General features: G+C 53.7%; 7 protein-coding genes across 7 annotated transcripts; 2 read left to right on the forward strand and 5 right to left on the reverse strand.

The window, feature by feature from the left end:
- Positions 1-5,764: 5,764 nt before the first annotated feature.
- On the reverse strand, positions 5,765-6,780 carry BDP55DRAFT_718477 (uncharacterized protein; the record flags this gene model as incomplete). The annotated part of the gene is made up of 2 exons (XM_060578411.1): positions 5,765-6,432; positions 6,486-6,780. 2 exons carry the CDS (start codon positions 6,778-6,780, stop codon positions 5,765-5,767), a joined length of 963 nt encoding a protein of 320 aa, XP_060425915.1.
- A 2,084-nt stretch (positions 6,781-8,864) lies between these two features.
- BDP55DRAFT_589023 (HMG box protein) lies at positions 8,865-9,868 on the forward strand (the record flags this gene model as incomplete). The annotated part of the gene is made up of 3 exons (XM_060570905.1): positions 8,865-9,284; positions 9,354-9,667; positions 9,720-9,868. Coding segments are annotated over exons 1-3 (660 nt in total), but the record flags the coding sequence as incomplete, so codon positions are not given.
- A 651-nt stretch (positions 9,869-10,519) lies between these two features.
- Positions 10,520-13,397, reverse strand: BDP55DRAFT_674489 (DNA lyase). Its single transcript, XM_060575667.1, has 6 exons — positions 13,089-13,397; positions 13,015-13,027; positions 12,917-12,962; positions 12,728-12,860; positions 11,001-12,674; positions 10,520-10,826 (listed from the first exon to the last, which is right to left on the reverse strand). Exons 1-6 carry the CDS (start codon positions 13,114-13,116, stop codon positions 10,699-10,701), a joined length of 2,022 nt encoding a protein of 673 aa, XP_060425917.1. The 5' UTR covers positions 13,117-13,397; the 3' UTR covers positions 10,520-10,698.
- Positions 13,398-13,615: 218 nt separating this feature from the next.
- Positions 13,616-14,887, forward strand: BDP55DRAFT_279882 (cytochrome c oxidase subunit VIa). The gene is made up of 5 exons (XM_060566469.1): positions 13,616-13,651; positions 13,714-14,058; positions 14,208-14,232; positions 14,455-14,622; positions 14,720-14,887. Exons 2-5 carry the CDS (start codon positions 13,911-13,913, stop codon positions 14,760-14,762), a joined length of 384 nt encoding a protein of 127 aa, XP_060425918.1. The 5' UTR covers positions 13,616-13,651; positions 13,714-13,910; the 3' UTR covers positions 14,763-14,887.
- Positions 14,888-15,011: 124 nt separating this feature from the next.
- Positions 15,012-17,493, reverse strand: BDP55DRAFT_559497 (anaphase-promoting complex protein; the record flags this gene model as incomplete). The annotated part of the gene is given in 3 exon segments (XM_060569904.1): positions 15,012-16,535; positions 16,555-16,652; positions 16,701-17,493. The coding sequence occupies 3 exon segments, from the start codon at positions 17,491-17,493 to the stop codon at positions 15,012-15,014; spliced, it is 2,415 nt and encodes an 804-aa protein (XP_060425919.1).
- A 504-nt stretch (positions 17,494-17,997) lies between these two features.
- On the reverse strand, positions 17,998-19,436 carry BDP55DRAFT_674497 (complex I intermediate-associated protein 30). Its single transcript, XM_060575668.1, has 2 exons — positions 19,133-19,436; positions 17,998-19,059 (listed from the first exon to the last, which is right to left on the reverse strand). The coding sequence occupies exons 1-2, from the start codon at positions 19,209-19,211 to the stop codon at positions 18,305-18,307; spliced, it is 834 nt and encodes a 277-aa protein (XP_060425920.1). The 5' UTR covers positions 19,212-19,436; the 3' UTR covers positions 17,998-18,304.
- An 807-nt stretch (positions 19,437-20,243) lies between these two features.
- Positions 20,244-22,899, reverse strand: BDP55DRAFT_635343 (uncharacterized protein; the record flags this gene model as incomplete). The annotated part of the gene is made up of 8 exons (XM_060572762.1): positions 20,244-21,191; positions 21,246-21,316; positions 21,373-21,795; positions 21,848-21,938; positions 21,995-22,124; positions 22,178-22,450; positions 22,504-22,563; positions 22,616-22,899. The coding sequence occupies 8 exons, from the start codon at positions 22,897-22,899 to the stop codon at positions 20,244-20,246; spliced, it is 2,280 nt and encodes a 759-aa protein (XP_060425921.1).
- Between the last annotated feature and the right edge of the window lie 620 nt (positions 22,900-23,519).

A 23,519-nucleotide genomic window follows, 5' to 3' on the forward strand; every position in this document is an offset into this window, starting at 1 on the left:
GGTTCATGTCCGGGGGGTTGCGCGTGGCTTGAACTAAAGGACGACGAACCTTCCCTCTCTCCCCCCCTCCACCCAGCGACTGCCCTAGGGAGTCACTCTCTCATCCACGATGAATATGCTCTGCCTGTCAATCCGGTTCTCGGAGGCGTGGTCAAACAGAAAGCCAGAGCTAACACACGAAATAACATCGTTGGTGACGGGGGCTTACACTTCCAACTTGTGGCGTCGCCAAATCTACCCCCCCTTGAAGCCAGCCCGTGAGAAGGACCTTGGAGAGAGGGAGTGAGAGAGATGGATAGGTATCTCGAGACGACGGTTGAAGTACCTCCCACCTCGTCAACACTTCCCGAGCTTCACAGACTAGGCTCGAGGAATGGTTCCTAGAATTTGGTTGGCACTGTGGGTTTTTGGAATCATTTCTCGCGGGATCGTTGGGAAGATGATCCGGTTGGAATTATTTAGGGAGAATGGGGGATGACGATAGCATGTTGTCTCCTTCACATATGACTGTAAACCATGTCTCTCTAGTTGACTTGGAGTGTTGGAGATGGTACCCCAAGATGACTTGGATAGATTTCTCCATGTTATCAAACTTGTGTTGGAGGTAATCCATCACAGCCCAATTCCTCTAAGCGAATCTTCATTACTCCTGGTTTGGAATTGTGCTACAATTTCTCAACGACGTCCGGCATGTTCTGTGTCCACCATCTTCACCCCTCATCCTCCTCTCAGGCGCTCTTCGAAACACTGACACTCAGGCGAGCAGATCAAAAGAAGCAGCTTCATCGGCATCACCGTAACAGTCGGATACGCAGGATACCCCCCTCGTTTTACGTTTTGCGTTCTACGTTCTACACTTCACGCAAAAAGAAATAAAAGAAAAAGAAAAAGGGGGCGTATATCCAACAGACCCGTGAAAGCCGTCCGACCCGTCTGGGCAAGCTCCTAGTGCCCCCCCTCCCACCTCCCTAGATCATTCCCGCTCCGATCCAATCGCCAACGTTCCAGATGTCACTATTTATTCCAGTAGTAGAAATTAGTGGTGAAGAACCCACGCAGTGCACGAAACAAGTGTTCTCCTACTCGCGCCTTTCCCCTCGCGGCCGCCTCTCGTCTAGACCAGCCTTCTTCTTATTCTCCTGACGGCAGTTCTGTCTCACTTTCCTCTCCTCCTGCGGTCAAGCTTAACGTTTTGCGTCGATTCGGCACGCGGCTCGCGGCTTGGCCTTGGGGGTTTGGGTTTCTTTTCCACCCGAAAGCTGTGTAGGCGAGCAAGTCAATAAGCCCAACGACGGGAAGTAAGGTTGGTAGCGTTGGGCTCTATACACAAACCTCCACTCTCAGACACTTGACTCAGATCCAAGTCCTCCGAGATCCCGCGTTGACTCAGACACTAGAGTTCCCGCGCCAGCAATAAGCCTCCCGCTGCTTCGGAGAGGGGCCCGGCTCCCCGAGATTCTGGCGTGGGCGCCCCTCCTCGAAGTTGCAGTCCACACCTCCCGAGGGTTCCCGGGGTCTCCGCTGTCCGTCCGAAGTCGAGAACTTCAACTTCATCAGCGTGGCCCGTGGCTTTCGTTGGCTTGAGAGGGACCCTCCCCCATCTCTCGGGAGATGCCCACCTAAGTCTCGCCCTCTCGTGTGTATTCCAGAAGAATGAAGATGATAGGTAGCTACAATATCATCGGACGCTAGTCAGTAAGCAGTAATGCTCTCGTTCTCGACCCCTCTACGATGTATTTCTCTGGATGACCCAGGCGGAGAACAGACTGGTTCCAGGCTGTCCGCCCCGACGCTATGAGCACGATCGAGAACCCAGAGCATTTTCCTATTCCGTTCATCAAACGTTCACCTAGACTTAGTCCGCCAGATTACCCCAGGGTCCGGAAAAATAGGGCAACTAGGATGACCTAGTTTGGTAGTAAGAAAAGAGGCATGAGCGTCAAAAGCTCGCCTATCTAACGAATTGAAGGTGCTCTGGCTCGGTTTTTTTTTTTTTTTTGCCTGCAATAAGAGATGATGGTTACGATCAATAACAATTACCCGCAAAAGGAGCGACTGGAAGGCGAGCATCATCCCTACCGTGGCCTCTTGAGGGCCGATAGGGCTTCTTTGATTGATGGCGGTACGTGCTCTCTCCCAGTTCGAAATCAGTCGCCCTTCATCGCCAAGGATGCAGACTCGGGAAAAGAGCCTTCACATTGGCGGAAGCCCGCTGAAGGCGGATAGGAGTAGATGATTACCGGGTTCCTGGTGAAGAATGGCTTCTTTTGTTGAGTTAGCGGAAGCTTTGGCGCCTTCATCCTGCTCAAGGTTGTGTGCCATCTTGCCGAGACGCCAAGGTTAAATGAGACGCCATGTTAGTCCCAAAGAAACCGTTTGCCTTGCGTTATTGACACGGTTTGATGAAAGTCGAGGCATTTCCTCCCTGGCTGAGACGTCTTGCTTTGCTCCCTTTGATCCTGGTCGCTGAGCCCTGCTCGGAGGCCACGAGATGAAGGTTCGGTTCCGAAGTCGAGCCGGACGAGGGGCACCCTCACAAACAAGGAAGCACAGGTGATGGAGAGAACTAGGGGGAAGTGATGAAGTGAGCCTGCGAGCAATCCAATTAGGAAGTATCCTTCGATTTATGAACGGCGACCAAAAGACTTGAGGCGGGGCAGTCCAGGGGTTGCTAGCAGCCATGTCGAATATGCCTGCTGGAAGGCTCGGATCGCAGCCTGTCACGAATTCACGATCTTTGTGATAGAACAGAGTTGTGCGACCACACGTAAATGATCCATTCTTCGACCAAGAGTCTCCAAAGCGCGACCGTATATGTCGCCAATCGCTTTGTCTCCCACAGGGCTCCTGTTCAGCACGTATGTCAGTATTCGCGCACGATGAATCTCCCACGTCACGTAGTCTCGTTCGTATCTCGAGGGCGGCACAGTACGCCATGTCGGCTAACAACAACAAGGTTGTATACAGCCACCTCGTCGAACGTGCGCCTAGCGCCAATCTGTTGCCTGTAGCTGTTAACTCTATGCGCTTCCTCGTGAGGTACTGACTGCTGGCCTGCAATAAAGTGATCGGCGACTATGTCCCCCGTCTTCCTGTCCCTACCAGGCTAGAGCAGATTGGAATTTTAAATATTCCCTGTCTCGACCGTTGCTCTGTGTCAAGCATCTTGCTTTAGTGCTAGAAATCGGTGCAGCATTTAATCTTGTCGATTCTTTCCCGCAACAAACAAGGCTTGCGCTTCAGATCTGCTCTCCTGTCCTTTGCTTCCTTCCTCTTAGTGGTTGATAGTAAACAGCCAAGGACCACTGCCACCTACCGCGTTCGTATCGGCAACCCTTGCGAGCCAAGACGCGAACCAGGTAGAGGGAGTAGCTGGAGGCACTCAGAAACTCGATCCAGCCTGTGAAGTTGGACTCCCAGTAGGGCAGGGCAATGAGGAGAACATCAGACCGTAGCTACGACAGGATCCCGGTTTGGTAGTGGGGTCCGAGGGCGCTCCAGTCACGCAGCGCATGACTGTCACAGCTCCAGGGGGGCCGCCTGTCTTGGCAAGGATAAGCAGTATAGGGTCAAGTACCGGGTTCGTGACAGTTGGGGGCCGTCTATGTGGCTTTCGGTAGGAATGTCAACGCTGACCCTGAGGGTGATCCGTCGGACGGAAACCAGGTGCCGCTAGTTGGTCATAAACGTCTTGCGGAAGCCGTCGGATGTTGCCTGGTGGGGTTCAGGCGACTCCGTTCTTGTTTCCTCCCTGCTTATCTACGGATATTTCCCAGGCGTTTCTCTCGCGCATATGGTGTCAGTGGTCGTCATGGCGGCGGCCAGGGTGGGCGATTCTCTCAGATCCTGGGGTCTTCATGTCTGTTCGAGGCGGTGACAGTTTCTTGCTCTCGAGGCGTACACTTTGTTGGTCACTGTGTCGAAACTGGGAGCATAGGTGTGAGTTGGAGGATACGGAAAGAGCCGTGTGCATATCTTGGAAGTATCAGCCGATAGTTGCGGTCTGCGGCATCATTCTACTCGACAGGTGATGTCGGTGAATGAGGTGGCTTGCTGTGCCGCGATTGAATTAAAAATAAACAGCATACACTACGATCAATTTGGGGGAGGGTAAACCCGTGAATGACTCCGACTCCCCCCCCCCTCCCGTGGCCGGGGCTGTGGCTGCAGACTGCGGGATGTCGCAAGTCAGGGCAAGTTGCTCTCGTCGGTGAAGACAAAGCTTGGAAGAGAGAGGGAAAGAAGGGGAAGCAGGGAAGAGGCTAGCAAGGACGCACCCAACTTTTCCTTCTTGAGCCAGCATGCGTCGCATGAAGCGAAGGCAGGGATGAACGACAGCACTGCGTTGATACAGACTGAGCGGACCGCCCGCACATCTTGAGTCCGAGGTGGTGGCTTAACCAAAAAAAAAAAAAAAAAAAAAAGGCCCCCAGTCTACCAACGCGCGCTCTCCCACTCTCTCACTTGGAGCGCAGCGCAGTCTTCTCCCTGTCTCGATATCATTGGTGTTGCAGGGAACTTGGGTCCATCAAAGTACCAGATCCAGGCGTCGATCTCGACCAATGCGGGGAGATGTTTGCTGGGGCGGCTATGGCATTGGTGGCTTTGTTCTTGCGGTCAGGTTGTCCTGCATTGACAGTGGAAGTGATGTGCCCACCATATCAGTCTGAATATGAGTTGTAATACGAGAGCCGTGGCAGGTGTGGGTGGTAATTCTCCTAGCGTTCTTAGGGGTTTCTTCGTCTTCTACTTCTTTCGTTTTGATCCGTGAGGATGTGATGATGTTTTGCGATAGCTCGCCCGCATATCTGAAGGGTGAGACAGCAGATTGAGATTTGGGGAAAGAAACGGGGCCCGTGGAACGCACCAGTGGGCAGTGACAGAGTTGCGTGAGTGGCTCCCTGTGAAGGAGGAGACACGGGGGGGGGGGGGGGGGCCATGGAACCCGTCAAAGTCCAAGGTTCCTTCCTACCCAGATGGGACAATCTGTGCGTCCTTGTACAAGGTACCCATGTCTACATCCTGGCTGAGGCTGAACCAATAGGGTTTAGCCCGGTTGCTAATCTCGACGACCCTCGTCTAACCCCCCAATCATGCAGCCAAGGTATCAACGTTTGCTCCTTCTTGCATCTCTCGGTAACCAATCATAGTTGTCTACTCCAGAAATCACCGTTGGAACATCGAGGTTCCTTTGTTATTTGCTCTCTCTGCCAGGCCTGTTCCGTGCCTCTTCCAGCATCACATGGCTCTGGTTTGCTCCGGCTGTCTTCACTGGCGTGCGTGGTCATCGACCTCTCTGCATAATCTGACAGGGTCGAACGCGTAAAGGGTAAGTGTGCAAGTAATGTACTCTGTATTCTTTTGCCCCAAATTGCTTCTTTCATGATTTCTAATCGACACGCCTTTCCTAAAGTGATCCAGCCACGTGAAATGATGGCAATGACGCAAGAAACGGTAAGGCCATCACCAAACCCTATTCCCTACCTTTTGCTTCCCACCGCCTTTCCATAGCCAGATTGTAGTCCTCTTGCGCCTGAAGAGGCGGTCAACCCATTGCTAAAGACCAGCAAGCAGCTCCTTTGAGTCGGCCCCTAATGTTTCAGAAGAATGAAGAATTCCTCGTTTGCCTGTCCTACCCTTGACTCTATCATAGTAGCCCCATTGCAGAAAATGGCCCCCAACTTCCATCCTTTGCTAACCTCAATTTGCCTCCCATGCCTAAACCCGAACAAATAAGGAGAAAAGAAACAATCAAGGCGAAATTTCATCTTTCCTTTTTGGTTGTGACCGCATCATCTACCACCCCGTTTGGGCTGCCTCTCATGTTGGCTTGGTCAAAGTCGTAGTTGGCATCGTGCCTCTGGCGGAAAAGCTCGTCGAATGCCTGATCATCGAGTGAAAATGCCTGAGGCGAAAGCGTCATAGTTGTGAAAGAGTCGTTCATGGTGAACTGTTCTCCTTGTACACCTGTGTCAAGGGGTTCTTGCGGTGTGAATATCCCAAGGTCATGGACATGGTCTGGCGCTGAATGTTGAAACGCCTCGTGGTAGGAATTGCTGTTGAAAGATCCGTTGGCAACTAACGAATCCTCCCGACGTGAATATTCATCAGTGGCGTTCTCCGCTGGAAAGCAGATAATGTTTGAGCCCTGGGTTGACATCCGTGTCATTCCCCCGTCTTTTCCCATGGGATTTGTGCGCTGTGCCGCTATTGACGAATACGCTGGCGGACTAGAAAGGAGTGCAACACCATCCCGAGAAAATCCATCGGTTTGGACGTCAAAATTGATGTGCTGTTGATTCATCGCCTGGACATCTAATGCCGTCTGTTGAAAATCGCTTTGCTCCTGCAGCAGAGCATTGTTGGGATGATGTCGATGCTGGCCAATAGTGGGAGCTGCCTGGGGGAGCTCTGTATTACATCGGCTCTGACCTGCTGTTCAAGATCAGCATTTGAAAAGTCTTTTTGACGATCGTATCACTCACCCGGATCATAGTGATAGACTGTGCAGTGCTGATAAATCTCTTCTTGATTCGTGACTGCAGAGAGGCTGACCAGCGGCATTGGCGCTCGCACCTTTTGCCCCTGAGCATCTCGCACGCAGTAGGCGGCCTGAAATTGGTGAGGCTGACCGACCTCAGAAAGCTCCCAACTCCCGTGCGGGTAAGTTCCGGCAGACGTGAACATGTCGAGATCATGACGCGGCAAGACTTCGTTCATCCCCTGGGTTCTCAAAACAACGCGGGATTCCGGCGGCGATGGTTCCTCATTGTGAGACATTGTGTCTTGAAAGGACGGGTACACGAGTTTTGGTGAGGGTGAAGCGATAAGTGTGGTGTAAGTGCTTGTAGGGATGATGGGGAGTCTAAAATACAAAAGACAAAAGATAATAGGGATTTGGTAAGATGAGGTCAAAATAGCTTTTTGGGGGGCGTGATGAGAGAAGAAAGAAGAGACAGCACAAGATTGTATAAGCTAAAAGAAATGCCCCTTTACCGAATGCAGCGCTCGCGATAACATCTGGAGGAGACTTTTGGGTAAAGATTGGCCCAAACACTGCTGGAGTATTTGGTAGACAAGCGTGGCAGGAAGACACGAGACCAGGGAATTGCAGCTCGATCGCCTAGTCGCCTAAGCCTTATTAAGCTAGCAGATCTTCCACAATGTGGTGCGGCGGGAAATTCTCGAAAAGAGGCTACAAGTCAACTGTTGCCTCGTCACCAGCAAATGTTCCATCTCGTCGTCAAAACCTCGTAAAGGCAGTTTGGACAGCTCGCACGAGTCTGGGGCTGTGATACGTTGGCTTACGATTTGATTGAGATGCAGGTACTTGTCGTCGAGCACGGGCGATATCATACTCTCATCCAGGATGCTGGATTTTCAAGTTGGCGGGCAACGTTTTGCGTCGAGGCCAGCCTAGCATGTTCCTTGCACTGGCCGCCGCACATAGTCTTTCTGCTTGATTCTCAACCGGGCCGTCGGTGTTGCTTCTGCCATCGAAGGGAATTATACGCGAGAGAAAACGTTGTGTGCGTCGTTGGTTGCTTTCAACTCGTATGCACAGCCCGCTAAGCGCGCAGCCGACAGGGACACAAGGAGTCGTCAGCGTGACAGCGAGTGATCGAGTTGAGCCATAGACGCGATGTTCAGAGAATGATCACCGAGTCGGCGATCTGAACTGTACAAACATGTACGCCCAAGTAACGTATCATAAAATGCTTCGGCTTGCTTGCTATATCCCCTTGTGCTCCCAGCATTGACGCGATTGATACAATCCCCAGGCTTTCTGGACCCTTGGAATGCGGTTCCGGGACAGCTTCAGCGTCATGGCGCTCGCGCACGGCTGGAAGATGCCCAGCGCGGGCTGGGAGCAAAACGGCGGTTCTTGACCTTTTGGTGTAAGTCAGCAGCAGGTCAAGCATATCCGGGAAGAGGGGATATCCTTGAATAGAGACTGCCGCAGGCACTGCCGCAGGCATCCGTGAAGTAAGCCAAGGTAGTGGTAGCGAAGCGAGGCTGCAGCTGCCAGTGCCGAGGACGGAGAACACAAAGACTCGCCAAGGGACCGTCGGCGGCCGTTGACATGGTAGGGTGGATGACAGTCGGAGGCTTGCTGCGTGGGCTTGCGGTGAGGTAAGGTAAGCCTGGCTTCTGTTGCTCAAGCCAGGTCGAGGTACCTGCATCTTCGGGCCGTGACCCAGCCAAAATATCTTGTACCTTGGGGGGGAGGCTCCTGGGTACCTGTAGTGACTGAAGAGAAAGAGACGTCTCGAAGGTCACAAGTGCGTACAGTGTGAGAGATGCCGTGTCCCAAACCGGGGTCCGATCGTGGAGGTCCCCCGACTCCAATTCGAGGTTGGCTAGTATGTACGGATGAGTGTGGTAATGTGGTAAGGTAGGTAGGTATGCACGTTGGTGAGGAAAGTGAGTAAAGCAAATAGAAATAAGCAGGTAAGGTAAGGCGAGTACTCAACCAAGTATTCTCACACCCTCCAGAACCACCACCCCTCCCTCCTGCGTGGAAAGACAAACCCGGCAAGTGTAGTGTCTGGTGTCTGGCCAGGCCTGGAATGGGAAGCATTCATCACACACCACACACCTCAACCAACACACCCACGTACACCCCCCCTGCAGCTTACACCTTCTCCTCCTCAAGACATCGTCCCACAAAAGAATGCTGGGCCTTCCACACCACAACCAACCACGTCCTCGGCCAATTCTATGACTTCTTCGCTTCCTGAGGGGAAGGTGGCGCTTTCTTTCCCAAGTAAGGCCTTCTTTCCTTCCCATGGACTACTCCAGATCCATCCTGGCGCGGACCATGTTGTCTCCCTCAAATCTCTCCCGCAATAACTCCCGGATACCCACCGTTGTCATCCGCATCCCGCTTGATCTGATCTCTTATTTATGACCATCGGCACAGCCAGCTTCAAATCAAGATTCTTCCATCACAGCCCAGAAACCAGTCACCACTTAATCAGAACCTTAATTGATTTGTTACTTACTCAAACTCCCAAAGAGACACAAGATTACCCCTAATAGCCTATTGACACGGCATTCCACCTTACACCGCCATTTCCATTCACCATGGCGTTGACATTCAACCCTGGCAACATCGTTGCTCGCAACATTGATCCCACCCAAGTACAACCCGAGATCCTTCACATTGTGACAGAGATCTTAGACCTTCGCCTCAACACATTTGAGTCCACCATTGCCGTCTCCGCAAGAGACTACTTTGCTTTTGGCGAGGAGGGTCGGCTTTTCATGGCATTGCAGATGGGGTAAGCGTCCATATCGACTTCGTGTCCGTTTTATACTACTCTTTCATGCATCTCTAACAATTATCACAGCCGCATGTTGGGCCAACCAGTCATGTGGGTCAAGGACGGCATGCATTCCACCGTCGACAGATGGGTCCTTGGGCCTTGTGAGAGGTTCATCGCCGGACCACACATGATTGTATCCGTCAACGGTATTGCTGTCGTCGTCCCTCGACCACCACCGCAACTCCTCGAAGAAGCACCCGGTGCGACCACCCAGTTTGTCAACGCTCCTGAACGACGAGTCAAGATCACACGACCTCCCAATGCCTTCATCCTCTACCGCAGCGACTACCAAGCCCAAATCAAGCAGATGAATCCTCAACTTCAGAACAATGATATTTGTGAGTGCCTCAAGATCAATAGCCCTACACTATCTCGCTGACCTTCGAGAAGCCGGAATCCTAGGCAAAGCGTGGAACAACGAGTCTCACGAAGTCCGCGAAAGATACAAGGCTCTCGCGAAAGCCTACAAAGAGCGCCACAACAAGATGCACCCTGACTATCGGTACACTCCACGCAAGCCTTCCGAGAAGCGTCGTCGTAACCGGAGAAGCACCTCAACCTAATCGCCCTAGCCAACTCGTTCTTGAGATCGAGCTCAAGAATCGAAGGGCTAAATTGTTTACCACAGCATCGCTGCATTGGTTCCTATCATGCTAGGTCTCGATGACTGTGCAATACACTGAGCGACTGCAAGTTGCTGCGAGGCAGCACCCCCCTCTGCGTCCGTAGGCTGAATGTGCCGCTTCTCCCCTCAAAGCTACCTCCCAGCTTGCGTCAAGAAGCTAGAAGGCTTCAACATGTCATGCTCTGGCAAGAACTAGGCAAACACACTGTGCCTGGCACTCGTCCATACCTTGGTCAGCTGTAGCAAAAGATTTATCTTCTGCCGCCCTTTGGGCTAGCGGAGACCATCAAAGGCTTCGCAAAAGGCCTGGGGCAGCTCCGCACCGCAGAGCCTGCAGAGATCTTAGCTCCTCTACTCAGATATGCTCAGAAAGATGGGCAGATTCCAGGCGCACCATCGGGTGGGGGCGTTGGCGGCGCCTTTGCTTCGCCCAAAGGTGTAAGCTGGTCCAAAAGAAGCAAGACCCGAAAGAATAGAGCGGTTCTTGTCGTCGTTGCCCTAGAATTGGATATCTATTCTGCCACGATGCGAAGATGAGCCACCGCAATATTGATATAGATTGTTTGATAGATTTAGTAGAACAATAATTGAATCATAATATTCATATCTCATTGCTTTGATCTTCTTCTGCGTGGTCAAGGTAGCTAGCTGTCTTTTCTTACTGAAAGTAACGTGCACAACTCGTCATATGCCGTTCGCCGAATTCCATGTGACTCCATGTCGCCCTTGGAGATGGATGTGCAGTTACGCCCCCTGAGACTGGCCTTTCTTCCAATCACTGCTCCAGATAAAAGTAGGGCATCTCCACTCCGTCCCCTTTTCCTTTTCTCCGGACTTTCCCAGAGGACGAGCGCAGATGAAAAATGACCTGCCTGTGTGGATTATCAGCTGCAGGCCCTCGCTTCTGAGATGAATGGAAGAAGGAACAAGGTCGGGACATTTCGGGAGGGGGAGTGGAGGGTAGGACAGAGTCCTCGGTGGACGCATAAACGAGCGTAAGAAGGGGTAAGATGTGTGTTGTGTGGTTGGGTTGGGTGTTCACTTACCGCAGTTGACGCCCGGCTTCTTGGTCTGGAAGCTGATGCAGGGCTCCCCGTGCTCGCACTTTGGCACGACCCTCTTCCCCAGGTTGAACTTTGACCAAGATTCCTTGACCTCGATGGGGTCAAAGACCTTTTCTGAAGTCGTCTCGAAGGGCTTCGCGGATGAGGAAGGAGGCGAAGTGTCTTTGCCGCCGCCGCCGCCGGGTGACTCTGCCGTGCCCGCGGGGAGTGGGCCGGCCGTTTCTGACAAACCCGAGAGGGCACGGATTGGGCCATTTGCACTACCGCCTTTTACACCTGCGGCTTTGTTCTTGGTGAACGGTGATGGTGGTTGATTGGTCCTCGACGCGCCTGCTTCAGCGGGTGAAGATTGGGTTTGTGGTGAGGGGTTCTTTGGCTTGAAGAAGCCCATGAGGGTGCTCTGGGCCTTGCCGTCGGATTCGTTGGTTTTCGACTTCTTGGGGGTTCGTTTAGCGGATGCTGCCGATTCGGCTGGTCGTTTTACGAGCGGGTTGGTGGTTTGTGACGAGGAGGAGAAGGAGGTTGTCGGCTTGGGGGGTGGCAACTTTGCGGCACTGGAATGCATGGGTGCTTGGGAGGTGGCGGGCGCGTCTTCGGTTGCCGTTGTCGCCTGCGAGGCGTCTAGGTCTTGCGTCTCCTGAGTCGTCACGGGGTAGTCGCTGTCGTCTTCGGTGAGCAGACTGTGTGACTCGAGGGGAGTCGATACGGGGCTCGGAGCTGGCTTTGGGGCGGGCTTCTTCATGAACATGTCGCGGATGTTGCGCCGTCGGTCGAACTCGGGGATGAGTTTTGCGGATAGAGGGAGTAAATCCTTTTGTGACCACTCCCTGAGTCGTTTGCCGTCGTGGAACACGCCGCTGGGGTTCATCAGGTCGAGGACGGATGATTCCTTACCGTCTGTTGTGACGACGTCATTCATGACTGCGTACACGGGACAGTGATCAGATCCCATCAGCCCCTCCTGAATGTTGGAATCCGTGAACCAGTCCTTGATGCCCGACGAACACAGGATGTAGTCTATCCGGCTGCCGTTGTTCGCCGGGCGAGTATTCCTCTTTGTGTCCCAGCAGGTGAACATGCTTTGTCTGGTGGGATGGAAGAAGCGCGTCAAATCATGGAGGACAGGTGTCTCCTTTCCTTCATCGCGTTCGCCTGTGACCTGACCACCGACGACGAGCTGGTTGATGAACCTTCGGCTTGGCCCTTCCATCCACTCTTCGACCGTCATGCCTTCCTTGCGGAGCGTCTCCCTGAGGTTACAGGTATCCATCTCCTCACGAATGACGTTAAGGTCGCCCGTCAATATGACCTGCTTCCCGGCCGCGACAAGGTTTCTCACGCGTGCGTCGAGGGCGCCGAGGTAGCCCAGTCTGAAGTCATCGCGAGACGAGTCGCGGGTGGCAGGGCTGTAGGTGCCGATAAGGACAAAGGCCGGGAATTCGAGGACGACGCACCGGCCTTCCGAGTCGAGCGTCCCCTCGTCTACTTCGCTTGAGAGCTGGCTCGCGCGCGGGTAGCCGCCGATTTGCTGGTCTTCTGGCAGGTCGCGAAAGCTGGTAGACGAGTTTGGGGCAGGGAGGACACCTGTGATTCCTTCTTCGGCGCGGATGGGGCAGCAGGTTGCGTTCCGGGTATATATAGCGACACCGGAATATCCTAGAGTGAGAAGTGAGAATCCTGGTGAGGGACGATGGACGCCGTGAGCTTACCTTTTTTGTACCTAGGGAGGCTGAAGAAGACATCCCAGCCAGGTACTAGTACCATATCATCTTTGAGGTCTTTGCGTTGGATTTTCGTCTCTTGCATGACTACGATGTCCGCCTCGAGGGTCTCGAACATTGCCTGCGGGCTTTAGTCAGAGACACGTGTAAACCTGCGAGTAAAGAGGATAAACGAACGTGGAATGTTCGTTGTGTGCTCCATGGCTGATATCCGAATGGATTTCTCGGCAGTGTTAGTTGAAGTGCCTGGATATACTCATTTGAAGATGACATACCTGATGCCGTTGACTAAGGGACGGGGATTGTCAGTGAACAAGAACGTCTGTCCATGTACCAGAGACCAACTTACCATTCCATGTCACGATACGCAACCCCATCCTGATTGATAAATCGCTTGCTCCTGGTATCACGATTGAAAAAGACTCGAAATCACAAACGCCGGAATCACGTCGCTTTCATGCCCATGCCCGAGATGAGTTGCTGTATCAAAACCAGTGGTTCAAGTGCTTCCTTCGCCTCCAATTGCGTAGGTGGACGACCGGGATGTCAAGTTTCGAGTGCAGTTTCTTGGGAATTAGAATCCGTGAGAACCGACGCTGGGACGCCTCAATTAAACTGTCAAGCCCTGGTCAACGCGACGTAGCTGCCGTCATTGAAGTGATGAACGCGACGGTCTGCGCGGTGTCCCGTGATTCTCCACGCACGTGACCCAGTACGACATCATGCAAGTCGCTTCGATTTCATGAACGTAGCATATTCTTCTATCTCAATCACGTATGTCCCGGTGTGAATGAATTTTCTACAGATTTTGCACTGTTTTTTTATTCTTCATTCTGAAGAAGTCAGGTACCTGAGTCTAAGTCGGGAAGGTAAGCCTGCGGTGCTTGAGACGAGCGACTGGTGTTGGTCGAGGTACGTACCGAACCCGTGCCCTCCCTTCCTGCTTTCTCCGCAAATGACCTGACATCATTTAGTCATCCCCAAAGGACCATCTTGCCGCCTAACAATCCAGGCACTCCAAGGCCGTGAACGTTCCCGCTAGCCGAGCTCTGGATAGAGAATGACCTGATCCTCCGACTCCGACTTCACAAAACCTCGAAATCCACCACCAACGCCCACCCGGCCGATCGAAACCCCTCCCCTCCACCGATACACATCGAAACACACAAAAATGCAGCGTCAGCTTCTCTCCGCCGCCGCGCGCGCCGCCCGCGCCCCGGCCGTCCGCTCCACCGTCCAGCGCCGCTTCGCCAGCACCACCGAGAACGCTTTCATCAAGGAGCGCGAGGCTGCCAAGCACCACGCCGAGGGCACCACCGGTTCGTCTCTCTGCCTTCTCCGAGTCCGGTCTATTTCAATGTTCGAGTTCTGGCGAGCCAATTGGGTTCAATTGACCTCTCGAGCGGCGATGCGAGTTCGGGGTACATAGACATTGGGGAAAAACATGATATGCTAATATATTGAGTAGGCCTCTGGCGCAAGATCTCCATCTAGTATGCATACCACCCCTCCACAACCCTCAGTCGAATGCTTCCCCGAGTACCGAATCTGTCGTTCCGCGAGATATCTGCCCGGCCATCTCAGGCAATGCTGCTATGTTGAGTATCATGAGCGGCCGGAAAAGACCGCGGGATTTGATCCGGGAACTGCTGGGCAGGCACGGGAAACTCATACCAAGAGTGTAAATGCTGACACAAGACTTTTACCTTTCACAGCGGCTGCATCCCCGCCCTCGGCCTTGCCGCCGCCAACGCCTACGTCCTCTGGAACGAGCACTGGGACCACTGGAGCCACATGCCCCCTCTGGAGGAGCGCGTCGAGTACTCTTACCAGAACATCCGCACCAAGAACTACCAATGGGGCAACGGTGACAAGACCATCTTGTACGTTTCTCTGATTATGGCTTTCCCGGGTTTCCTCAATTTCGAGCGAGGGGTAACCAGGGGGTGAATTCGTGGGAGAGGCTAACACTCAAAACAGCTGGAACGACAACGTCAACTACCACAACCCCGACAAGGCTTAAATTAAGCCCGTTGAGTGTGAACGTGATATCGCTGATTCAGGAGACGACGAGGGAGCGATCCATAGACTCGGGGTGTGACACGCCTGCTGAGGGGGTAGACTATCCTGTACATTTTCCCTATGTCACAGCAATCGAGAGATGCGGCTTTCTAAAAACCTGAGAGTGTCACCGAGGTGGTATTCATGCCTTGTGCTACGTGAAACTGCCACTCATTGTTCCCCTCTCCAGACATGCCGAGGCTCTAACATGTCATATCGCAAGTGCCGCCGCCTCCTTGCGCAGAGCTACATACGCAGCCGCATAATCCGCCGCCAACACCTTATCCCCCGCAACCTTCATGATAGTCGCCTTCTTAGCCATCATCTCGCACTGCCTCGTGATATCCTCGATGCTCGAATAATGATCAAACGCCTTTTGTATAGCACCCGTAGCCCGGGTCAGGTACTCCCGCCTCTTGGCCGATTGCGGCGCCATCGTCCCCGCCATGCCCATGTTGGCGTCGGCAAGGTACGAGTACAGCTGCCCGCTCAGCGCCGCGGAATCGCACTCGAGGCTCCGCGGCAGGACGGCGGTTAGTAGCTGTGCTGAGGCCTCGAACTCGCCCAGCGACGATAGAATATTCGCGATGGCGCCGATGGCCTGCCACAGACAGGAGACCAGCCTCGCCCTCCACGCCATGCTGGCCGCGCGCATAGCGATGGTGAAGCCACGCTGCGGACGCCCGCATTTGTCATATAGGTGGACCTTGATCAGCATGAGCCTTACGCGGAGCGAAACGTCTCTCTTATCATCGCGTATCGCCGCCAGCATGTCTTCGACTTTGTTGAAGGCCGCCTGTAGGTCCCCTCTCCGCGTGAGGCAGTCGATGTGGAGGAAGTCAACGACGAAGGCCATGTCCGGTTCCAAGTCGTCTTTTTTGGACTGCAAGAGTTGTGACAGGAGCTGTTCTGCGCCGTCGAGATTGTTATGGTGCAGGTCCCGCTTCAGCTTGATGATGCCGCGGTACTTGTACCAGTATTGGCTGGGCTTCCACGACCGGAGGGCATTCTCATCGAGGGCCTCGAGTTTCTGCAGCGCTTCGTCGAACTTGCCCTTCGCCGCGAGCTGCGACGCCAAGCGCGATGTGACCTTGAGCTCGTCGTCAAAGATGGAGTGCCTGGCGTGACACCGAAGGAAAATCTCACAGTCCATGGCTGAGAGCTGCGACAATCCCAGCCTATCCCACAGCGCGATCAAGATGGACAGCTGGGCGCCAAACATGTTCTTCATGTTCCGCTCGACGATGAGATGGGAGCTGCGGACCACAAGTTCGACCGAAGTCGCCACGCTCTCGCCGTTTGCCAGGCCGAGCTTCGCCTCGCTGAGCAGCACCGACGCCCACAGCGTCCACATGCCCGTCTCCTTCGCCTTGACTCGCAGGTAGGAAAGACTCTCCTTGGCCGTGCCGAGTAGACTGTCTGCCTCCAGATCCCTGACAAGGTCCGGGTGGGCTCTGCCAAAGTGGAAGAGCCAGCTAAGTGCAAAGTTTAGACAAGTCATGTCGCGGTTCTCGCGGGCCGTCGATACGGTTTCGAGCATCGCTGCGACGGCTTCTCTGTAGCACCCAAAGTCTGCTTGCAAGACTGCTAGGTTCATCAAGGCGTATTGATAGAATAGTCTGTCTCGGTTCTGCATCGTGTAGTCAAAATATTGATGGAGGAAGTCGAACGCTGTAGGATAGTCGCCTGATCTCCAGGCATCAAGGAAACTACAGAGTGTCAAAAGGCTACTCATCTACATTGATCGGAGTGACTTGCCTTAGATAATGCCTCAAGCTAGGCACGAGAAAACTGTCGCCGAGAAGGTCATGAAATTGGTTCCTCAGTTCCAATGGTATTCGGTTGCCGAATTCTTCTCCTGTCAGCCTTGAATCCTGAAGATCTTGAGAGGTCTACTCACTCTGCATTTGCTCGATTTGGAACTCCAGTAAGAGCTCAATGTCGTCTGTGCTCACCGGCACAGCAGCAGGAGTTCCGTTCCTCACCATATCGCCATAGACAACAGACGTGAGCGCCGCAACACCCTCCAAGTCCCACTCTGACTGTTCGCCCGTCATGAGAACATTGTCGAAGCTAAGCCGGCCAAAGGAAGGGTTTCTCTTCCGGAGGTACCCCGCTGTAGGCTGCCGATACTGCACGAAATCCGTCCAGAGCTGCGTTGCGTCGTGGAAAAGCAGCCTCGTGAACTCAAGCTGGCATCGCCGCACAAACTGACCCAGAGGTGAGTTCCTCGACAGCGTAATCCCGGGCTTCTGCTGCTGCTCCTGCAACAGCTGCGCGGCGATGGTCTCGTCGCCGCCCGCCGCCCGCAGCAATTCCTCTTTCGTCTTAGCTAGGCACTGCGACTGGCGCGCGAAGAAGTCGTGGAGGAGGTCGAGGGAGTTGATGCCCCATAGCTTGGCGAGGAATGTGTCCCAGAGCTTCCGACCCGGTAGGCCGACGACGACGGAGTGGGCGCTCAGCAGCTTTTCGAAATCCTTGATGCCGATGACGAGGCTGACGGTGCTCTCGGCTTTCCTCCAGCGTGTGTCTTTGCTAGTGGTGTTTGTGAAGCTCTGGGGGTCCGGGTCGAGGAGGTGGGATGTGATGAAGGAGAGTACGGGGATGATTGCCGTGGCGGGGACATGTTCGTCTGTGTACAGCTCAATGAGGCCGAGGAGGCCAATCTTGGCAGGCGTGAGGTATCGTGCCATCGTTGGTTATGATGCCGGATAACGTGCAGCCTTGTCAAAAGATTCAGGGAACTTGGCTTTTCGGAAGCTCATCGAATGACATGAAAGGTGAACCCGTGGGCGTCGCGGTAGACCATGTCACCAGCGCTGAGTACAGGTGAGGTGAAGCACTACGGCGCGTCGCGCCTGCGTCAACTGAGAGCCCCTTAGCCACCAAAAGCAACCAGATGATCAGCCAAATGGATATGGATTCTCGGATTGAAAAACGACGTCCGGGGACTCGACGCCTAGAGATATCCTGTTTGTCAGTCTCGACGTTGTCAGTGAGGTTTCTGTGATGTTGGTTGTCTCCACATATGCCAACGAGAAATGTGATTGGTCACCAATGCTTCGACAGCACAAGTGCGTGTTTCTCGCGACTACCTCCACGCCATCCCTCGCTGTTCAGTAGTACGGGTCGAATCACTTTATTATCTTACAAGTAGCGAAACCGTTCCAACTGAATGGTATTATACAAGGACACAGTGACAATCCACCAAGTAGGTGTTCTTGTGTGCTAAGTGGCACGATATCATCGCTTCCCCTTCTAACATTGCCCCTGGTTTTTGACATGATGCATTATGTTTGTATGTCATCTTACAGATATTGCTACAATATTTGATGTTGAACCGAGCAACCTTCGGCCGAGCTGGTTGCTGATTCCAAATGCTTCCCCAAGCCAAAATGTACCCTCTGGCGAACATGTTCCATTCAGGAGCTTGTAGTCTTATGCCCAGACCGATGCCGCTCCCCTTTTCAAAGTTGATATCCGTTCAAAGACTACCATCCCTCCTCACGTCTCCTTCCAGCGAACGCTTTCCCCTTGTTTATTCTTCAACTCGCTCTCCCGCGCCTCTCTCGCCTCCTGGGCAGCCAAGATATCACCCTCACTACCCCCATCAACCTCATCAACATCATTTGTCGCCCAAATCCTCTCAATACAAAGCTCAAACGGTCCCGGCACCCTATCCGTAAGCCCCACGCCCACCGTCGTAACCTTGGACCGCAGCATCTCCGTCTGCGGCTCAATGACGAAACCGTGGTTCGTCCGCACGAACTCGTTCCACTTGACAAACACCGTCTCCCACTCCCCCGGCCGCTTCGCGAAAAGCCTGTGCTGGTGCAGATCCGTCGGCACCACTGAGTCCGTCTGTAGGTTGATAAAGTAGCTCCGGCCGTCTGACTTGACGCGCATCGCGAGGTAGGAGTAGGGATCAATGTCCCAGACCGCCTTACCGAAGAGCGTGGGCTTCTGGTCTGGCGTCCGCCATGCCGCGAAACCTGTGCGTTGGATTTTGGGGTCGTTTTTGGGGAGCTCTGTTGATATTGTGCCGTGGAAGCGGGCGTGGCCTGCACTTGTCGTCGGTGTGCTTTGTGGTGATGTTGTCGTCGTAGAGGGGGATGAGGAGACCCAGTCGAGGGCGCTGTGTGAGAAGCCGCCAATCTCTTGGTCGGACATGAGTTTGCAATCGTCGGTCGAGCCCGGTTTGCGGAAGTCTTGGAGGTTGTAGGGACCCGAGGGGCCATAGATGCCTTCGGCCTTTGTGGCTGCGCATTGCTACATTAGCTTTCTTGAACTATGAGATCCTGGAGAAGGGCAATTGGAAGCGGCAGAACCTACCAATTTTTGCGCGGCGCTTGAACTCGTCCATCGTTCGGGAGAATATGCCCTTGGCCATCAGCGAGGGTGTGGCGCGCATACTCGCGGTCGTTCCGCCGGCGCCGCCGACAGCTAAGCTTTCTAAGTGATGTTTCGGCTCTTCGGATTCGATGCGTACTTGCGCGATGCGCCCGCGGTGCTGTCGAGTTTGCGATTGGCAATCGACCTCCGTGCCTCTCTGTCTGTTCCGTTTGGGCAGAAAATTTGGCAGGTTCGGATCTCTGGTCACAATCTTCAACTTTTGCTCAGGTTAATACCACCTCCCGGCTGCTTGCTTTGGAGCTTTCGGCACTGATGTAGGTACATGGGTACAACGAGCTCGAGCTTCGTTGCGGGGGAAAGAAAGACCGTGTTCCGCCTCCAACGACACCTCATGTCCATCCCATGCCCTGCAATACCAACTACTGGTCTGAAGCCATGACAGTCCCAGCCCTGCCGTGGAAAATGTGTAGATTTATCCAGAATTACAATTCTGGTCTTTTTAATTCTGGGTTAATTAATTCGATATAATCCTCAGCTCAAAATGCCCTCGGAGCTTCAATAGGCCAACATTCTGACAACTTCCGTTCCATCTGTAAACCTTCACAGGCCTGGGGAGCATCATCTCGCGCCAGCATCACTGATTGATAAGACAGTCGATCTGTCCCATGGCTAGAAGAAGAGGATGGCATTCAATGTGTCACAGTCACACGCAATGTGGGAGGCTCGAAGTGGTCTACTCAAGCGTGCATTCCTGACTGATCTATCCGTAATGGTGGCGAGTGTCCTTACACCTCAAGTAGACAAGGTGCTCTCTGCACAAGAACCAAGTTCGTCTATGACCCCCAATTCGTATTCTCTATAACCGAGTCTTGCCGATCATCCGAGTACAAGATCAAGGCCCTGGCGTATCCGAAGCACTCCCATGCTTTCAAGTTTCCACCGTATCTGAAGAAAAAACCACCACCAAACTTTTGTTGAAGAAGAAAATCTTGAAGTAAAACACAAGATTTGAAGAAGGGTAAACACACTATTTTGAACCCGAGAAGGATTCGAAAGAAAGATTTGGAATGAACCAATCGAAGTCTGGAGACTAGTTGGAACGGTCGGAACCATCAGTGACGAAGGCCTGGTTGACCTCGGTGATGACAGGCTCAGACTGCATCATACCGGTGGCGGGCATCTGAGGGTGATAGGCCGGGGACGAGTAGGTCGCGAAATCGCGGCCGAACGGAGTCCAGAGGGGAGTGCCATGGCCGTAGCCCCAGAAGCCAGTGGGCGACTGCTGGACGGGGGTCTGGACGGGGCCGCCCTGAGCGTAGTACGGCATGCCATTGCTGTTGTGCATAGGAGTTCCGATCTGAGAAGGAACGGGGGGAGGAGCCATGGGGTACTGAACCTGGGTTTGCTGCATGGGCATTCCCTGGACCATGTGCTGAACCATGGGCTGGTTGATCTGTTGACCCATGGGCTCCGCGTTCATGGGAGACTGCTGAGCCATCTGCTGACTCATCTGCTGGCTCATGGGCTGCATGTGCATAGGAGAGTGCATGGCAGGCTGAACCTGCTGCATTGAGCCAGGCTGAATCTGGATCTGCGAAACCATCTGGGTGTTCATGGGCTGCTGGGTCTGAATCTGTATGCCCTGGTTGCTGTTGATCTGGGGGTGCGTCTGGGTCTGATAGCTATTCTGTATAGCCTGCTGCATGTTCTGCATGTTCTGCTGCATGCCATTGCCATTCTGCAGAGACTGCGTGGTAATCTTCAGACCATGGGTGTTGTTGATAGGGGCCTGCGAAGAAGTGCGCATGATGGAAAGGGTGTTCTGGGCAGCCTCAGAGGAGGGAGCAGCCTCGATGGCCAGGCTGGTTAGGCGCTGCTGAAGATGGCTCATACGAGCAGGAGTAGAAGCGACACTGCCATGGTAGCTGTTGCCCTGGAATGCGCGGTTGCTGCCGCCACCGTTGAAGCCGCCATAGCGACGACGTCTATCCATACGCTGCTGAACGCGGATGATGTGGCCATCGACGAGGGAGTCATTCTAGTGAGCATGTCAGTATGAACGTTCATCACACTTCAATCAAGTGGAACTTACGAAACGCTCAATAGCAGACTGGGCGTAGCTGACGTTGGTGAACTCGACAAATGCAATTTGCTTGGGACCGTCTATCCAGCTGTCAGTTTTATTCACGTAGGGATAGGAGGAACTGATTAAGACTTACCCTCATAAGCGCACTGCTGGGTATGAACGGCGACCACGCCACCAATATGATCCATGAGGTTACGGATTCTGTCGTCGGTGAAGCCGAGAGGGAGATCACCCATGAAGACGAAACGACTGTCACGCTCTGCAGTGTTGTTTTCCATGGCAGGACGGTGGGGCATGCGAGCCCGGATCTGCATGGCCTTCTTGAAGTCGTACGACTCGACCCTGTACGTGTGGTTCATGCGGAAAGCCCGAAGGACCTGCTGAGAGGGATCGTGGACAGCGAACTGGACTCGAACAGTGACCGGAAGTCCAAGCTTCTCCTGAATCTCCTTGTCCATAAGGTTGATTCTGTCAAGCGCACCGAATGGAGTCAAAAGCTCCTGGGCTTCCTCGATCGTCATGTCAAGTCGATCATGGCGGTAGATGATGTAGGTACCTATGTTTAAAAGTTAGTTTCAACAATCAAAACGTAGGGCAAACAGACTCACGATTGGCGCGCACAGTCTCGGTGCGGCACGGGCGACCAAGAATCAAGCTTCCTCTACCCTGGATGCGGGCTTCCTCGGCGTCCTGCTTTGACTGTGAATGCGTTAGTGAGGCTGTCGAGTGTAATGTCGATGTGGAAAGCTGCTTACATGAAACTGAACGAAGGCGTAGGGCATGCCGCTGCCGTCACGACGAATCTTGACGAAGGCAACGCCGAAGCGGTCGAACTCACTGATCACAGCGGCCTCGAGAGTAACGTCATCCTTGAACTCAGGAAGGCTGAAACAGAAAGTTAGTTTTGAGTACTGATGAGCTTCTCTGGATGAACTTACTTGGCAACGAAGATGCAAGAACCAGTGGGGAAGCCGAACTGAGAGTTATCGGCGACGTTGCGCACGAAAGATGAGATGCCCTTGCTGGGAGAGCCACCGACATACTCGTTGCGCTGAGACATGCCATTGCCACCGGACTCCGAGGCCTGGAGGTTGCTCTGACCAAGGGTGTAAGACACGGCCGCGACCATGGGGTCCTTGCCTGAGCCAGACGCGGCCTCGTTGAAGACGTCGCTTGCGGTGGTCTCGGGGACGACGGAAGGGGTGCCACCCCTGTGAAATTAAGTCAGAATAAGTCTAGAACGTGATGGAAAATCAGAACTCACACAGCAGCTGTGGCGGACGAAGTAGGACGCAGCGTCTTGGCGGCATCCTGAGAAGGACGACTATCAAGTGTCAGTGATGATGAGAAGATGCCATGAGAGAGATTTCACTTACGTAGGACTACCTCTCAGAGAGGAAGTGTTCAACTGCGCTGAGTTCTCGGCGGCCCCGAGAGACGCGAGCAAGCCGTACGGGTTGCCCGAGAGGTACTCGTTGGTAAGGCGGACGCCGCCGCCACTCTCGACATCCTCCGAGGAGGAGGAGCCGGCATTCTGCGAGGCCATTGCAGCAGCCCGGAGCGCCTGCTCACGGTCATGCTGGATGCCCAGCTGCCGGAGCCGCTCCAAGAACTCGGCTCTCTCAGCCGAGTCGGTCATCATATCCTTGAATGAAGCCATCGCGATTCTTGCAGACTGTCAGCTTCGATAATCGAAAGATTGGGTATGACAAAGTGATGCGGGCGAAAAGCAGTAGAAGCTTGAGATGTGTATGGAGAGGGGTTGTGGGTATGGGTTGTTGTGTGAAGAGAGGTGTATATGTTTTGATTGCCGATGAGTGAGTTGTGGAGGTTGAAGAAGGTAAACCAGCAAATGGTGGGTTGTATTTCGACAGGTAGAGGATAGAAGTATCGTGGGATTGAGATTCAAACCTCAGGGCAAGGCTAGGGTTTGAAGTGAGGCTCTCGTGGGTCACTCACCTCTCACGATAGTTGCTGGGAGGGCGAGAGCAGCCTCATGGGCATGGAAGTCGGCTGCTCTCGCCTTCTGTGAGGTCATGACCTCACTCACGATAATCGCAAAAGGGCGAGGGCAGCCTCATGGATGGCAGCCTCGTCTGCTCCTGCCCTTTGTAAGGTCAAGAGAGGCGAGAGCAGCCCCATGAGTTGTAGCCTTCTCTGCCCTCACCCTTTGTGAGGAGGTTGTGACCTCACTCACGATAGTTTCAAGGGGGGCAGGAGCAGCTTTGTGGATGGCAGATTGCTCCCGCCCATCGTGAGGTGAGGTCACGCCTCACAGAA

The sequence above is a fragment of the Colletotrichum godetiae genome, assembly GCF_030913485.1.
Source record: "Colletotrichum godetiae strain CBS 193.32 chromosome Unknown BDP55scaffold_42, whole genome shotgun sequence".
NCBI classification, from domain to species: domain Eukaryota; kingdom Fungi; phylum Ascomycota; class Sordariomycetes; order Glomerellales; family Glomerellaceae; genus Colletotrichum; species Colletotrichum godetiae.

What these genes read in the sequence shown, in the direction of transcription:
- BDP55DRAFT_279882 (XM_060566469.1), top strand. Translation starts at nt 13,911, where the DNA reads ATGCAGCGTCAGCTTCTCTCCGCCGCCGCGCGCGCCGCCCGCGCCCCG. An exon ending in CCACGCCGAGGGCACCACCG is followed by an intron (nt 14,059 to 14,207) that starts GTTCGTCTCTCT and finishes TATATTGAGTAG; the next exon opens with GCCTCTGGCGCAAGATCTCC. An exon ending in TGGCGCAAGATCTCCATCTA is followed by an intron (nt 14,233 to 14,454) that starts GTATGCATACCA and finishes TACCTTTCACAG; the next exon opens with CGGCTGCATCCCCGCCCTCG.
- BDP55DRAFT_674489 (XM_060575667.1), bottom strand. Translation starts at nt 13,116, where the DNA reads ATGGGGTTGCGTATCGTGACATGGAATG. An exon ending in CCTCCCTAGGTACAAAAAAG is followed by an intron (nt 12,675 to 12,727) that starts GTAAGCTCACGG and finishes TTCTCACTCTAG; the next exon opens with GATATTCCGGTGTCGCTATA. An exon ending in GAAGCCGGGCGTCAACTGCG is followed by an intron (nt 10,827 to 11,000) that starts GTAAGTGAACAC and finishes TAATCCACACAG; the next exon opens with GCAGGTCATTTTTCATCTGC.
- BDP55DRAFT_674497 (XM_060575668.1), bottom strand. Translation starts at nt 19,211, where the DNA reads ATGCGCGCCACACCCTCGCTGATGGCCAAGGGCATATTCTCCCGAACG. An exon ending in CAAGCGCCGCGCAAAAATTG is followed by an intron (nt 19,060 to 19,132) that starts GTAGGTTCTGCC and finishes AGCAATGCGCAG; the next exon opens with CCACAAAGGCCGAAGGCATC.